This window comes from Glandiceps talaboti, chromosome 13, assembly GCF_964340395.1.
Source record: "Glandiceps talaboti chromosome 13, keGlaTala1.1, whole genome shotgun sequence".
Taxonomy (NCBI): Eukaryota; Metazoa; Hemichordata; class Enteropneusta; family Spengelidae; genus Glandiceps; species Glandiceps talaboti.
Genome location: NC_135561.1, coordinates 10,094,502 through 10,112,431, shown reverse-complemented (window position 1 = coordinate 10,112,431; position 17,930 = coordinate 10,094,502). Strand labels below are relative to the sequence as shown.

Below are 17,930 nucleotides of genomic sequence, written 5' to 3'. Positions count from 1 at the left end.
TTCATCACAGAATCTATATATTTACGGTCTCATGATTCTATTTCCACCCATAAAACAAAAATATTCAAGTCAGTTAAAGCTTAGTCAGTACATTCTTGTTGTTAGTCGAATAAAACGATGTAAGAACAGTGCAGTTGAAAATGCAAATAAATTCAAAGATGGAAGTCAGTCTGCAAAACTTAATGGACAATAATTGTTTTCAAACAAAGCATGATTATTAGGACTGGAATCTGTGTTCGCCCTAAATGCGAGTTAAACTTTGTATATCCTAAGTATCTATATTCGGTCACATTCTATTTTACAGCATAACGATCAGGAACTACAGTACGGGTTTATTTAAAGTCAATGAGCACTTCGTTTTGTTTTTTTTAAACCTGGTGTTTGTCGTTTAGGCTATTTTTCATCCAATTCTTTATTGTAGAAATATTGTTGTAACTTTGTTAAAAATAAAGATATTGACTCCAAATTTTCCGAGTTTGTCCCTTTAATATTCCCCGTAACATTAAAAACATTAAAGGATAGTTTGTTTACATTATGATGAAATTTGACACCTGCATATATTATTATATCATATTTTTCATATTTTTCTGTAGAAGGCAATTTTGATTTTTTACAATTTGTTTTTACAGTTGTCATCATAAATTTTGTTTTGTGTGTACCCCGTTTTCAACAAAACAGTGCTAATTGCCTGTCTCAGTAACATAAACCCCTCTAAGGAGTTTCTTTCTCGTCCTTCATATCAATTATCAAATAACACAAACTCGAATTCCCTAGCACTTGTAATAAGCTTGAACGCGTAAAATGAAGAAACGTTCAAAATGGTCAATAAAGGAGAAAAGGCAAAAACGCAAGCTGCGAACTAGAGTGTTTTTTTTTTCAACAGGGGACACATCATAGCTCACCTTAGTTTTGGAGCCTTCATGTAGCTTAATTTGTATCGAACCGCATGCTAGTTCTTTGATATCCAAGAGAGTAGGTTAAACTAACGGAATTGATACAAGCTCAACTTGACAAAATATTTTCACATTTTATGGTATTGTTAGGCAAATACTTTATGACAGGCCTGAAAGCAGGGAATCGTACTTAGAATTCACACCACTTAATCGGAATAACATGCAATTTGCCAATTGGGTCGACATTGATAATATTACATAATTAACTGACTACGCACGTACGACTACGAATTCAACAAAGACCCCTGCCCCCGCACTTCCAGTCATGGATGCGATCAATGAAAATGTGAAGTGTAAACACGCAATCGTAATCTCTTGTTTAGGGTTTCAATTATGTAGCTAAAACTGTCAAGTTGTTGTCTTTAGCTTTGCACCAAAACAGGACCGTCGTTAAGAGTCCGTTTTATAATGTATCGACCAAGATAATCATACACTTGGGATTGTGGCAGATGATAGGTTGAGAGACAAGTTGATGAACCTACACACATAGCTTACAAAGTCACAAATAAGTCTCAGACCAAGCAAAGGAATGTGTTCGATACATCTGAAGTAGAAAGGTCGTTTTTCAAATAATTTATTGAGTTTTTTTTTACGAATCTAAGTACATTTGATAAAAAATTCTAGAGTTGACACTCTTTTATCTTGTGTGTAAACAGTGCAAAACGTGACACACAATTGTACAAACACACATGCGAGCGCGCGCACACACACACACACACACACACACACACACACACACACACACACACATATATATATATATATATATATATATATATATAACTCGGTGAGTATATATATATATATATGAGTATATATATACATATATATATATATAGTTCTGGAACTCTTTCTTGGGTGTAACTCGGAGTTTCACGCATATTGCGATCATCAGACACTCTGAGGCCTACTCTCTGGGTGTGCTGTATATATAGAGTGTAGACAATAGAAATACCATCACTATTGTCTGTGTCGGTGGGTAGGTGTTGTATGTGTGGAGGTGTTGGTTGTTATTGTGTGGGTTATTGGGTGCGGACAAGTAAGTGTTGGCGGGTTGTTCCATGTTGGGCTTTGATGTTCCGTTAGTTAACGGGTTTAATAGTTTAGGTGATAGATGCTCTATTGAAGTTGGACAAATAAAACTTATTCTCGTGTCGGCATTTGGATATCAACTCAGTTCTTTTGTTTAGTGTGGAGCTTTTGTCTGCTTTAATAATAGTTAGTTTTTCGGTTAAACACAGGTTGCATCGTTTTGTTTTATTGGTGTATGCTTGGGCTTTCTTGTTGATGGACCAGGATACGGAAAAAGGCTCATTGTTTCTATTACGCTCTGCCACTGCGGTATAGAGCACTGTCTTATAGCAGATTGATACCCACCGAGTTATATATATATATATATATATATTATAATAATAATAATTATTATTAGTAGTAGCTATTATCATTATTATTATTATTATTATTATTATTATCGTTATTATTATTATTGATAATATTATTATTATTATTATCATCATTATTATTATTAAAAAGGAACGGATTATGGAGCGCGGCAATGTCGTCCTGCTGAGTAACAGATAGGGCATTTCATTTGGGAGTTTATTACATGTACAAGTGGCGTGAATTGTAATGTCTATATTGAATTCTGGTCGAGTCCACAAAATGCATACGCCTTTGACACATCTCTGCAAGTCGATAGCTTTGCAATGTGCAATGGAATTTTTACCACTCACTGCACTCTATTCAGCCACGGAAACTCATTAATCAATTCAATGAATATTCGCACATAACAATCAAGAACGCATGCGCGTTTCAGAAGCGCGCCCAGCGTATCGAGGTAAATTACCATTCTATTGGAACGAACGAGCCTGGTCGAACTGTGTAGCTGTGCTTTACACATATGCAGGAAAAAAATAAACCTACCATGCTGAAGATAACGTCTACAAGAATCTCCTATCATTGAAATGTGATAAATTGGTAAGTGTTATTTAATAATCTGAAATATGAAGTTGTATTTATACAGCAATGTAGCTAACGATAGTCTCATTGTTAATATTTCACATGCAATACTTTTACGTTGTTACTATCCGTAATTATTCATGTGTTAGCTTCCCGCTCCAAAACTCAAAAAAGACTGCAGACTTCAGATTCCTTTGCCAATTATCATTGACCACGATGGAAATCAGAGCCTAGAGTGTGATTTTGCATTCGATTAGTTAATTGGTATGTAACATCAAATTGTGCAAGGTCGAGTCCTCTTGAATTTGTGAATTGTATAACTTGTACGTTCTTTACTAATGACTTTCACCAGGAAATCGCCATATAAATTAAAAGTAAACACATTTTTTCTATGTTTTTACCAAAGCCGCGGCTGGTCTGATACTTTATGTTTGTCTTTTTAAAAATGATTGCGTATGAAATGTGTTCAACGCATGTACATCCTCAGTTCCGAGCAGAATGTTGGCGCGAAAAGCTAACGTGTGAATGAGCTTGCACATCGATCAGAAACACGACATCTTGCATGTCTCTCTATTCGGAATGGCCGACAGCCAATCATTGGTAGCCACTAGTGAACACGGTGAAATGAATGCGTGTAGGTTACGCCTCTTTCGGAGTCATGTTGGTGTCATTTGATGACACGATTCTCAACAATACCCTAAGGCGGGAAACGCATTTGTCAAGTAATTCAATCTGACTTTCTCAGTACCAAACAATAGCTTATAATATTAGGTTTTATGACTTCTGTCGAAGTAGAGTTGACTCCGATCCCGGGTCCCGGTAATGTCACATGAGAAATAAAATTTCCCGCGGTTCGAAGTAAATAGCCTTGGTGTGACTTAACTACAGCACAGGTCAATTCAATTGGAAGCAAGCTTGCATACATGTAGGTGTTCTCTGCAACCCAGTGGTATTTAAATGAAAATATGTGGACGATGATTTGTGCATCCACTTTCAATTTTCGAAATATTTAGTATTTGGTTTGTATTTTATTTACCTTTTTAACATTTTTCTTAAATCCCAGTCTAGTTCAGTATAGAAATACCACAGTCTATAATTTAATTAATGAAGATGTCAGTAGGTCTAATGTTGAAATGGCGATTAACTTTGCGTAAGGAGTGTAAATTATATATACATCATGACGTGTTTTGGTCTACGTCATTCTAAGACAATTAGCACTGGTAGATGACAAGCATTTCTGATATAAATATACAGTAGCTGCAACTAAAATGAAATCGAACTTGTACCCAATGACTAGGGGTATCTCATCACTCCACACACGTGCATGATCGTGTACATTAAAACATGTATCTATCAAACAAGCCGGACTAAGTCATCAGAATACGGGCCCCGAGTATAATATACCGTAGATAATGCACCACAGGACTATTCATTGTTTGTGGTCATCTTTCATTTTAATCACAACCGAATAATTTTTAGAAGAATGTAATGAAGGAGGATTAATGTAAAGAATTGTGTGTACATTTCCCTCCAAGTAATCAATAGAAAGGTCATGTTTTGAAACGAAATATTCACTGTATTATTTTTACTATATCATTTATAGAGTGCCAACCTGAACCTCTGACAAAGCAATCGTGATCTGACTGACCAGACAAGCATGTGACGTATGTGACCTTGTGAAAACCCTGGGTCAGGAATACATTAACTTCATTAAAGGAGGCAGCAATGGGAATATCCTTGTAAGTGACAAAGTTCATTTTTCCGACAAGAAATACATATACGATACATATGCACAGTATCAGTTTCTCCAACTCGAATTACATACACAGGACAGAAGGGCATCATGGTTTCACATTGTCAACACAACTATTAACAACTGATATATAAATCTGATATTGCCATATGTCGGTCAGGCATCGTCAGCTTTTTCGTATACATTTGTTCGTGAACCTCACACATAAGAGAAGACAATTCAAAATTCAAAGATGCAGTATGTTATACACAATATATATATATATATATATATATATATATATATATATATATATATATATATATATATATATATATATATATATATATATATATATATATATATATATATATATATATATATATACATACATTGTGTGCATGTGTGTTTGTGAGCGAATTAAGATATAGGTCAAAAGATTTATACTTTTCACTTTTTCAAACAGATTTTTGCAGAAGGACTTGATGTGTGCTTTGGCAAGGTCATCTATATCATGATATTATTATAAAACTACATCACGAGGTCATCTTTGTAGCCATTTTTGTTGCATGACCTACATAGATAGGTCAATGGTCTGTATAATGTTAATACTATTTATTTACATGGTCCAACAATTACTATAACGTCCCAGGCGAAAAGTTGCAAAGTGCGTTTAATATGAATATTGTTAAGGAAAAAACCTGAAAAAGTGTGTCTCAGTGTCTCAGAAACAAAAGACTCATTAGGAATATAATGTATGTGACTTTGTTCTGTTGTTTGGTTGTATTGTGTGCACTATGGTTGTTGCATTGTACCTCATTGTATCCCTGTAGCTGTTTAAAATGGCAAACGGTGGTTACTAGCTGTGACTTTCACTGAGGGGTCAACGGTCGGTACTGTGTTTCAGTCAAGTGATGAGGATGGTTGTTGTGTTGTATATTGTGTGCACTATGGCTGTTCCATTGTACCTCATAGTATCCCTGTAGCTGTTTTAAATGGCAAACGGTGGTTACTAGCTGTGACTTTCACTGAGGGGTCAACGGTCGGTACTATGTTTCAGTCTAGTGATGAGGATGGTTGTTGTGTTGTATATTGTGTGCACTATGGCTGTTCCATTGTACCTCATAGTATCCCTGTAGCTGTTTTAAATGGCAAACGGTGGTTACTAGCTGTGACTTTCACTGAGGGGTCAACGGTCGGTACTGTGTTTCAGTCTAGTGATGAGGATGGTTGTTGTGCTGTATATTGTGTGCACTATGGTTGTTGCATTGTACCTCATAGTATCCCTGTAGCTGTTTTAAATGGCAAACGGTGGTTACTAGCTGTGACTTTCACTGAGGGGTCAACGGTCGGTACTGTGTTTCAGTCTAGTGATGAGGATGGTTGTTGTGCTGTATATTGTGTGCACTATGGCTGTTCCATTGTACCTCATAGTATCCCTGTAGCTGTTTTAAATGGCAAACGGTGGTTACTAGCTGTGACTTTCACTGAGGGGTCAACGGTCGGTACTGTGTTTCAGTCTAGTGATGAGGATGGTTGTTGTGTTGTATATTGTGTGCACTATGGCTATTGCATTGTACCTCATAGTATCCCTGTAGCTGTTTTAAATGGCAAACGGTGGTTACTAGCTGTGACTTTCACTGAGGGGTCAACGGTCGGTTCTGTGTTTCAGTCTAGTGATGAGGATGGTTGTTGTGTTGTATATTGTGTGCACTATGGTTGTTGCATTGTACCTCATAGTATCCCTGTAGCTGTTTTAAATGGCAAACGGTGGTTACTAGCTGTGACTTTCACTGAGGGGTCAACGGTCGGTACTGTGTTTCAGTCTAGTGATGAGGATGGTTGTTGTGTTGTATATTGTGTGCACTATGGTTGTTGCATTGTGCCCCTTAGTATCCCTGTAGCTGTTTTAATTGGCAAACAGAATTACAATAGACAAAAACTGATACCACAAATTACATATTTGAAAGCCACTGTTCATATAAAAATCACCTAAATTTTTATTTTTTGTTTCGTTTCAATTCGTTTCGTTTTGATGCAGCGATTGCCATAAATCCTGTCATCCACTTTAACCAAGTCTCAGCTAGTCTGTGTCAGACATAAGCTGGTGACAAATCACTGTCATCCATTTAACCAAGTCTCAGCTAGTCTGTGTCAGACATAAGCTGGTGACAAATCACTGTCATCCATTTTAACCAGGTCTCAGCTAGTCTGTGTCAGACATAAGCTGGTGACAAATCACTGTCATCCATTTTAACCAAGTCTCAGCTAGTCTGTGTCAGACATAAGCTGGTGACAAATCACTGTCATCCATTTTAACCAAGTCCCTGCTAGTCTGTGTCAGACATAAGCTGTGACAAATCATTGTCATCCATTTTAACCAAGTCTCAGCTAGACTGTGTCAGACATAAGCTGGTGACAAATCACTGGCATCCATTTTAACCAAGTCTCAGCTAGTCTGTGTCAGACATAAGCTGGTGACAAATCACTGTCACCCATTTTAACCAAGTCTCAGCTAGTCTGTGTCAGACATAAGCTGGTGACAAATCACTGTCATCCATTTAACCAAGTCTCAGCTAGTCTGTGTCAGACATAAGCTGGTGACAAATCACTGTCATCCATTTTAACCAGGTCTCAGCTAGTCTGTGTCAGACATAAGCTGGTGACAAATCACTGTCATCCATTTTAACCAAGTCTCAGCTAGTCTGTGTCAGACATAAGCTGGTGACAAATCACTGTCATCCATTTTAACCAAGTCTCAGCTAGTCTGTGTCAGACATAAGCTGGTGACAAATCACTGTCATCCATTTTAACCAAGTCCCTGCTAGTCTGTGTCAGACATAAGCTGTGACAAATCATTGTCATCCATTTTAACCAAGTCTCAGCTAGACTGTGTCAGACATAAGCTGGTGACAAATCATTGGCATCCATTTTAACCAAGTCTCAGCTAGTCTGTGTCAGACATAAGCTGGTGACAAATCACTGGCATCCATTTTAACCAAGTCTCAGCTAGTCTGTGTCAGACATAAGCTGGTGACAAATCACTGTCACCCATTTTAACCAAGTCTCAGCTAGTCTGTGTCAGACATAAGCTGGTGACAAATCACTGTCATCCATTTTAACCAAGTCTCAGCTAGTCTGTGTCAGACATAAGCTGGTGACAAATCATTGTCATCCATTTTAACCAAGTCTCAGCTAGTCTGTGTAGGACAAAAGCTGTGACAAATCAATGTCATCCATTTTAACCAAGTCTCAGCTAGTCTGTGTCAGACATAAGCTGGTGACAAATCACTGTCGTCCATTTTAACCAAGTCTCAGCTAGTCTGTGTCAGACATAAGCTGGTGACAAATCACTGTCATCCATTTTAACCAAGTCCCTGCTAGTCTGTGTCAGACATAAGCTGTGACAAATCATTGTCATCCATTTTAACCAAGTCTCAGCTAGTCTGTGTCAGACATAAGCTGGTGACAAATCACTGTCGTCCATTTTAACAAAGTCTCAGCTAGTCTGGGTCAGACATAAGCTGGTGACAAATCAATGTCATCCATTTTAAGCAAGTCTCAGCTAGTCTGTGTCAGACATAAGTTGGTGACAAACCATTGTCGTCCATTTTAACCGAGTCTCAGCTAGTCTGTGTCAGACATAAGCTGGTGACAAATCACTGCCACTGCCATCCATTTATCTAAGACAGGTAACACCTCTGTGAGGATGGCCACACAACTCAGATCTTTTAAATATGTACTGTGTAGGGAGAATCAATAAAGAGGGTTTTGTGGTGTGAGGGTCAGCAATCTCTAATAGTTTGGCCACACAACTCAGACCTTTTAAATATGTACTGTGTAGGGATAGAACGTAAAGAGGGTTTTGTGGTGTGATGGTCAGCAATCTCTAATACTTTGGCCACACAACCCAGAACTTTAAAATAGGTACTGTGTAGGGATAATTTAGTGTAGAGGTACTGTGGTGTGACGGTCAGCAATCTCTATGAGGATGGCCACAGAACTCAGACCTTTTAAATATGTACTGTGTAGGGATAGAAAGTAAAGAGGGTTTTGTGGTGTGACGGTCAGCAATCTCTAATACTTTGGCCACACAACTCAGAACTTTAAAGTATGTACTGCGTAGGAATAATTTAGTGTAGAGGTACTGTGGTGTGACGGTCAACAATCCCTATGAGGATGGCCACACAACTCAGAACTTTAAAACATGTACTGTGTAGGGAGAAACAATAAAGAGGGTTTTGTGGTGTGAGGGTCACGATATCAGCAATCTCTAATAGTTTGGCCACACAACTCACAACTTTAAAATATGCACTGTGTAGGGATAAAAAGTAAAGAGGGTTTTGTGGTGTGACGGTCAGCAGTCTCTAATAGTTTGGCCACACAACTCAGACCTTTTAAATATGTACTGTGTAGGGATAATTTAGTGTATAGGTACTGTGGTGTGACGGTCAGCAATCTCTATGAGGATGGCCACACAACTCAGACCTTTTAAATATGTACTGCGAACGGATAAAAAGTAAAGAGGGTTTTGTGGTGTGAGGGTCAGCAATCTCTAATACTTTGGCCACACAACTCAGAACATTTAAATATGTACTGTGTAGGGATAATTTAGTGCAGCGGTACTGTGGTGTGATGGTCAGCAATCTCTATGAGGATGGCCACACAACTCAGACCTTTTAAATATGTACTGTGTAGGGATAGAAAGTAAAGAGGGTTTTGTGGTGTGACGGTCAGCAATCTATATGAGGATGGCCACACAACTCAGACCTTTTAAATATGTACTGTGTAGGGATAAAAAGTAAAGAGGGTTTTGTGGTGTGAGGGTCAGCAATCTCTAATACTTTGGCCACACAACTCAGACCTGTAAAATATGTAATGTGTAGGAATAATTTAGTGTAGAGGTATTGTGGTGTGAGGGTCAACAATCTCTATGAGGATGGCCACACAACTCAGAACTTTTAAATATGTACTGCGAAGGGATAAAAAGTAAAGAGGGTTTAGTGGTGTGAGGGTGAGCAATCTCTAATAGTTTGGCCACACAACTCAGAACATTTAAATATGTACTGTGTAGGGATAATTTAGTGTAGCGGTACTGTGGTGTGACGGTCAGCAATCTCTATGAGGATGGCCACACAACTCAGACCTTTTAAATATGTACTGTGTAGGGATAAAAGTAAAGAGGGTTTTGTGGTGTGAGGGTCAGCAATCTCTAATAGTTTGGCCACACAACTCAGACCTGTAAAATATGTACTGTGTATAGGGATATAAAGTGTAGAGGGTTTTGTGTTGTGTCTGTGTCAGACATAAGCTGTTGACAGATCACCATCATCAATTTTAACCAAGTGTCAGGTAGTATTTGTCAGACACATAATGTTGTTCTATTCTACCATACCTCATAGTATATGTAGTTATTTGAAGTGGCAATTTGCATCAAATATGTGACCTCCACGAATAGGTTAACTGTCAGTATGTGTGTGTTTCAATGTAGTGATCTCTTGGTTCTATTAATAATGTATGGGATAATGTTACTGTGCGGAATAGTATATCTCCAGAGAGCTAACATACATTCAAGTTCAGTCCAGTGGATAGCACACATTGCTACAGTCCTTGTATAAATATACTCTGAAGAGAAAAATAGAGAAGTACATTTGTTCTACAACTGGATTTGAGAACAATGCACATCTCCTCAAATTGTCAAAAGCTTAAAAACATTCTTTTCCGCTAATACAACCATTCGTTACATAATGGTTTTCAATTCGACTTGAAACAGTTTATATTTAACTGGTCAATACCAAATGTCTTGATATACAAAAGATTGCCACCTTATTTACATGTCAAGCACGGGTCAATACCAAATGTCTTGATAAACAAGAGAATGCCATCTTATTTACATGTCATATTAATTTAAGCACTAGTCAATACCAATGTTTTGATATACAAAAGATTGCCATCTTATTTACATATCATATTCATTTTAGCAATCACCCTTTATTGTTTTCTCTTTATTATAGACCTTGAGGAGCATGGTGATGTTACTCATAAGGGAACTAGGTGAAAATGCAACGGTCATAGACCTTGACAACAGTTCCAAAGTGTAGATGAACGACGAAGACGAGATGGAATAAACATTGAATTCTCTATTTTCTCTTGTTTAACCAATGTCTGTGTCACACACAAGCTAATCACATTGACGTTCATTCTGCTAACCGAATATCGGCTTATATATGTCATGCACACAATGTACATTGTGTATTGTTAGTATGCACACTACGAAATTTCGTGATAGATCTTAATAGTTGTTACAGATGGATATAATTTCTATATTTTCACCATTACAGTTGCTCTAAAATATGCCCATCAAACGAACACTATTGTTGCCTGGCCCTAGTGTTCCTCTTTGATTTGTCAACATTTTATGAAAAAAAATTGAGTTATTAAAACAGTTTTGCTTATCGTCCTTGTTACAACCATATATGTAACACATTGCTATTTTTATTTACAATGATATACACATTGCTGTTTGTATATTCACAAAGACACAATTACGAAATTTGAAGCTACAACATTGCACTTTTTGACTTTCTGCGATAATATCTATATTCGTCTGAAAGTTTAACATTTTGAATAAAAGATTAGGGAGAGCCTTCCCCGACAAAGAGATTTTTATATGATAACAATCTAAAATCGGACATTTAATAAAAAACTTAAAGATAAAGATATTGAGAGAGGGCTTCCCACAACGAAGCGTTTCTATCTAATATTATCGACAATATCAGCTAAATATCTATCATTTTGAATATCTTTTTGACTGACTACTCGGATGAGGGAGGGCTTTTCCCGACCGACAAAGCGTTTTTATTCGACAGTATCGTCTAAAAATCGAACCCTTTGAATGACTTACACAGATTTCAGGTTGAGGTCTGGCCTTCCACGACAAAGAGTTTTTATCCGAAAGTATCATCTAAAAATCTAATATTGTTAAAAACTTAGACTACACAGAAGATAGAGGGTATTTCCCGACAAGATTTTCTGTAACCATCGTAAATATTTGACCTTTATCGATAATCCGGTCATGAAATTTTGTGCAATGTCGCGCTTGCATGAGTTCAGCATTCCCGTTAATTTCTTTTATCTCACAGGTTGCAGTATAGAGAATGCAAGTATTCAATAAGTAATCAAAACAATGCTTCTGTTTTTACTAATATCCTATACTTCCAGTCTACTTCTGTTTGTTATGTCGACAGCTTTTTTGTTAGTCTGTAAGGTACGCCGTGACGGGACACCCTCACACATCGGCCAAACCCTCCTTGAGAGGAGGTCGGTAAGGGCAGAACGTCACGACGTATCTTACAGTCTACTTTTTTGTATGTAACATTCATCAGGAAATCGTTTTTCAAAATAACGTGAGTTCTATTCGTGGTCGTATGCATGTAGGTACAGTGATGCACTCAATATCTATTGGGATCGTGTCCGTAGAGTGACGCTGTCTGGTAAATGTAGACTATATGGCCGTAAATCATCACTTATATTGACACCAAATGTCCATTTTAAAAGATAAAAAAATGAACATGTGGAAAGGGGGCTAACATTATTTTCTGAAGTCATTACTAGAGGGCGCTACACTAGGAGAAATGTTTTCTTGATTTCCTTGAATTTCTTTGGGATTTTATCATACAGTCGTTGGTGGCGCTGTTTATAAGAAAAATAATTGCGATCATTTCATTTGAATTCATTTTTGTTTTCCACTTACTCTCGACTATTGAGCTCACCACTGATGGATCGCTTGTTGGCCGGGGTAGACTGGTGGTGGATAGTCTTAGTAACCGAGACTGTATACACAGTTGCCACTTGGACAACCAACACAAATGTGTTCGCTTTAAGTGGTTGCCATTACCAAAAACCTTAGACAATCCGGACAATAATGTGATGTAATGCTACACGTGACATATGAAAAAACTGGTGAGGTATATGAGCAAATTAGTTTTTATACCTATATTTTATTCAATACAAATTCTGGAATGTTCAGAGTATCATATCGGATATGTAATAGGTATTCTCCGTTACATACACACATATGAATGTCAGTATGATCTTCTCGAACAAGAATGTGCATGAGTCATAAATGACATATTCTTATTAATAATACGTCTGGACATATTGTTCGTAACAGGGGACATATACTCATGAATGTTTGCACTCCCACACATAAATATCCCGAACAAGAATATGTATGAGTTATACAAACATATTCTTATTCATAATACTATTCCAGCGTATTCAGGCTTCCATATTGGGTTTGCCTAAATATTCTTTGCAAAATACTTTAGGGAATATGAGAATGAATATGTATGTCACTTTACCCAACATATTCACTTTAAAATACTACGCATATGCAATATTCCGTAATATTCACACTGGCATACGTAAGCATACAGAGATATAAGAATATTTCAGCATACTTCTGGCATACATAAAGTATTGCTGACATATGCTTGTTCGCATAGTACTGAATATGCAGCATTTGGTGCAGTGACATATGGAGTCCAAGCCATGCAAAAAATTACTACATTAAGTTCAAAAGTGCAACCTTCCATTTGAAGAATTGACTCACATTTGGAAACTCGACAACCCACTCTTTTAAATTCTAGTTTCTATTAAATTCCAGTTTTCTATTGCACATGAAAATTGTGAATTAAAGTTGGCTCTGAGCCAAAAGAGCCTAGTGAAAAATGCTTGCTTTCGTTACCTTCTAAATATGTCATTTTTCTCAAAAAGCTCTTATGACATTTTCAAATGATTTGCCTTCAATCTGTTCTCCGATCTCACTAATCTTTATTGTGGGTGAAGACAGATAATCAGGAAAAATCGTGATTTGTAATAATTCTACTTCTGGATTATTTCCTCTTCGTTTCATTTGTAGGAAATAGTGAACCCTACGGATATGTACTTGTAATCATGGCCGACATACTTCTACCATACCGGGCATTCTATGTCACAAGGTGCACCGCACAAAAGATATTAGTTTCCGATAACGGGAAGGGGATTTATTTGATTTTGTTTTGGTTGTCTAAAGTTTCACAAATAGAAATTGGCAAAAAACATCTTTCCATAAACCAATCTGAAAATTAAAGATTCAACCCTTTTTAACATATACGCCAAACCTTTAAAGCAAATTGCAGTTATAACATCATATCACAAACCAAACGGAAGTGACAACCTTCAGTTTATTTGTGCTGAATAATGTTTAGTTAGGGTTGGCAGCTTACACTATAGGGTCGGTCGGGTTTTCGACATCTTGAATAATCAATACATTATGACTATGGTATCTATCTCAATTTTTAAAAACTACAATAAACTCAAAGATGAACCCCATTGAGCATTGGCTTGTCGATGGCAGCCAATCAAAATAATCGTTTGAGGGCGATATGTTTTACATCTGACGCAGCAGTTTTGTGCGTACATGAAATGTTACATGTTATCTCCCTGTGAACACAAATAAACTGCTTTGTGTTTGAATCTTCTTTATTTTATTCGACAGAAATGTTGATAAATTGTATCATTTTCAACATATTACATCTGCTATTACACTAGTATCTATCAGTGTTTGTTATTGTTGGGTGTAATTTCATGAATTTGTACCAGCAAACGGTGTGTGGGACGTAAACAACATCGTCTTACACATAATTGAAACTATATAGCTAATTTGGTTTGGTAGTAGTCACTTTCCAAACTTTTGAGAAGGAAGATAGCAGGAGAATGCAGCTTTAAAAAACACAATTGATCAACATACTGTCTTGCTCATCATGTGAAGACCTAGAATGGCAAATGAAGTGTTTAGGTTCTCAAGTGGACATTAAAAATACATAGCATACTCAGTAATAAATATCATCAACCAGATGTAAAAAGGTACATGCTTACCGTCATCCAAATTGTCACCACACTGGACTGTACACTTTTCACTGATGACTGAAATTTTCTCGTTGAACTCGAGTTTTCTTTTCTTGCCCTTGTCGTCTCTCAGATACAAACGTACTTTGTTTAGTTTAATGTCGTCTTCTTTCAGGTCAAACACACCAGCGTTTTGTCTCAATCGTGTTGCAAGTTCGCAAATTGTATCAGTGTCTTGACATGTTATGGGCATGAGGTTGCCCCCACTATATTTTACGTTCACTGTTACCTCACCACTCATAGTTCGTGATCAGATAAACAACGTCTTATACACCTCAAGTCAACGTTATACGAATACTACAATTACCAACGACGCTATGGAAACTCCTCTTAAGTAGTTCATTTATATCCTCGTCCAAGGAATATGTAATTATGAATTTAATTTAATTCGTTAATTTGGTTTCACAATATATCATTATGTACACAGAAATGATACAGCGCACCAAAACAATTCAAGTTGATACAAGTTGATAATTTAAAGGTCTTTCGCAGCAGAAAACAAGATCCAAGTAGGATACAGTTTGAAGACCTTTCAACATTGTGAACGCACCATTTGACACCTGATACCATATGTCTGAATGTCTTGTCTGTGCTTAAATTCCGTTCTATGGTTACAGTGAACATTGACGTCAGACAAGCAATGGAGCAGTATAGGTGTATGTCCGTTTGTTGTTTATTCAACCTGAGCAAATTCTATGAATTATCACAATGAGGAATTTCGTAGAATATAAAACGAAAGGACGAATGTGGGGTGAATCCACCTGTATCATGCTTAGTATTAGGAGGCATGATATAGTTGTGATTAAGTGTTCGTTGTTGATTAAGAATTTTGTATTTACTTTTGCACGAAGTTAAACATTTAGATACCTTTTATTTTGTCAACGAGAATTAAGATGTAATTTAGCAACAGCATGGTAAGTAAGTAACTTATCAATGATAACGTGTGATGTTGATCAGACGAATTAACACCAGATGATTGTTTGTTTGTTTTTGATTTCTTATGCCAAATCATTTTTTGTACTATCAGGACATTAGAAGTGTTTCAAAAATTATGTCGTGCGCACGAGATACTATCTCGTGAGCACGACTTATAGTATGTCGTGCTCACAAGATAGCATCTCGTGCTCACAAGGATCGTGCTCACAAGATAGGAAGTCGTGCGCACAGGATATTATGTCGTGCTCACGAGATATTTTTTTATTTTTTATTTTACAAAATGTCCCTTACTGGCTTTCATACATTACAATGCTGTTTTGATGAAATTTCAAAATACTTGGAATATATCGAAAATTGAGAACAGCAATGATATAATGTTCAGAAAGTGACTTTTTTATCTAAGTTGTTTGATAGCACCCCCACATCTACATACTTAACCATCAGTGAATCGAAATGTAAACTTCGATAATATAAAGTACTTATAAAGGAGATATGAGCAAGAAACGCCTTCTTAAAACGTTTGCAATAGGACCTTGCCATTACTGCTGAAATATCACATACTTCGTTATCACTGATGACATATGTCCTGTATATATTGTGTAAGTTGTCGAGAAAAGTGTGCTGTAAGCTTACATTATATTAGCATATTCCTATAAATAGAGCATTAAAATGCTGGAGATTATCCCGTTTCAATAGTTACCATAAAGACTACTGACGTCAGAATCATTGTAGTTGTATAGGTATCTGACCATGTTTATTTGTTCAATCCAGGCCAATTCTACCAATAAACACAATGTGCAATTTCGTAGAATTCGAAACGAAAGAATGTGTGGTTAATCCAACAGTTAGGTGGCGTGATATAGGTCTATGTGTTCGTTGTTTATAAAGAAAAATGTTCTTGATCTCTCTTTCCACAAAGTCACGATTTGATATACTTTCTATTTTGTCAACTGACACCGTATTTCGTAAGGTTTAATTTAACAACATGATATACAGACTTGAACAGATGAGTCATTAATGGTGATAGATAGCTTGAGACGATTCATAAATAGAATGGTGAAAGTTTTTAAACTATATGGTTACTTATTTGTATTCTACAAAATCAAGCACTGTCTGTATCTCCTTGTTCATATCATTTATTTTACATTTCAATCCACCTCATGAATATCACTGAAACACATTAGAATATTGAAAAAAATAAATATTGAGCTGCCTTTTCTCACAAAACACAATCATTTAACTCTGCGCGAACGCATGTGACTCTTGTGGACAGTTTCACCACGCCCCCTCTGAAATATGAACCCTGACCTCTGTGTTCTCTACTACAGGTTGTCTCTGATAGATAGATAGATAGATAGATAGATAGATAGATAGATAGATACATACATACATACATACATACATACATACATACATACATACATACATACATACATACATACATACATACATACATGCATGCATGCATGCATGCATGCATGTATACATGCAAACATGCATACATACATACATACATACATACATACATACATACATACATACATACATACATGCAAACATGCATACATACATACATACATACATACATACATACATACATACATACATACATACATACATACATACATAAATGCATTCAAACATACATACATACATACATACATACATACATACATACACACATACATACACACACAACGTACGTACATACATACATACATACATACATACATACATACATACACACACATCGAACGTACATACATACATACATACATACATACATACATACATACATACATACTTACATACATACATACATATGTACGTACGTACGTACACATATAACCTATTATATTATGTCACTTCACGTCATGTTATGTTATGTTATGTTATGTTATGTTATGTTATGTTATGTTATGTTATGTTATGTTGTTATGTTATGTTATGTTATTTTATGTTATGTTATGTTATGTTACAAATCAACATACAACCAGAAGAATTATACGTGGTCATTTATGATACATGTACTTCGAAGACCTGGAAAGTATGACCGTGCATTATATGACGTCACTGTTAGTTCTTTATTGACCGTGTGAAAAATAAATGGGACAATTGTTACTGCATAGTGCATATTTCGTTTATTTTGAATTTACAGGATCTGTTTTACTGGTTATATATGGTGATAAGCAGTCTAAATGCATCAAGAATAATAGCCTCTTGGCAGCTGAATGGTTTGATATATTTGGATGAATAAAAACCTTCTAAGAGTTCTCGCAAAGAATGGTAGATGTTTCACAATATTGAACAAGTTCAATGAACGACAACACAACAAATTTCGCGATTATCTAAGTAATATAACGCACACCTGCTACCATTCACCAAGCGTGGCTTGAATA

General features: G+C 36.4%; 1 protein-coding gene across 1 annotated transcript in view; it reads right to left on the bottom strand.

The window, feature by feature from the left end:
• The window catches only part of LOC144444645 (uncharacterized), a 30,151-nt gene extending 15,234 nt beyond the window's left edge, over window positions 1–14,917 (bottom strand). The window contains exon 1 of the mRNA XM_078134140.1: window positions 14,566–14,917. Within this exon, the coding sequence (XP_077990266.1) occupies window positions 14,566–14,836 (271 nt within the window). The 5' untranslated portion in view covers window positions 14,837–14,917. The remainder of the gene's footprint in view (window positions 1–14,565) is intronic.
• Window positions 14,918–17,930: the final 3,013 nt, after the last annotated feature.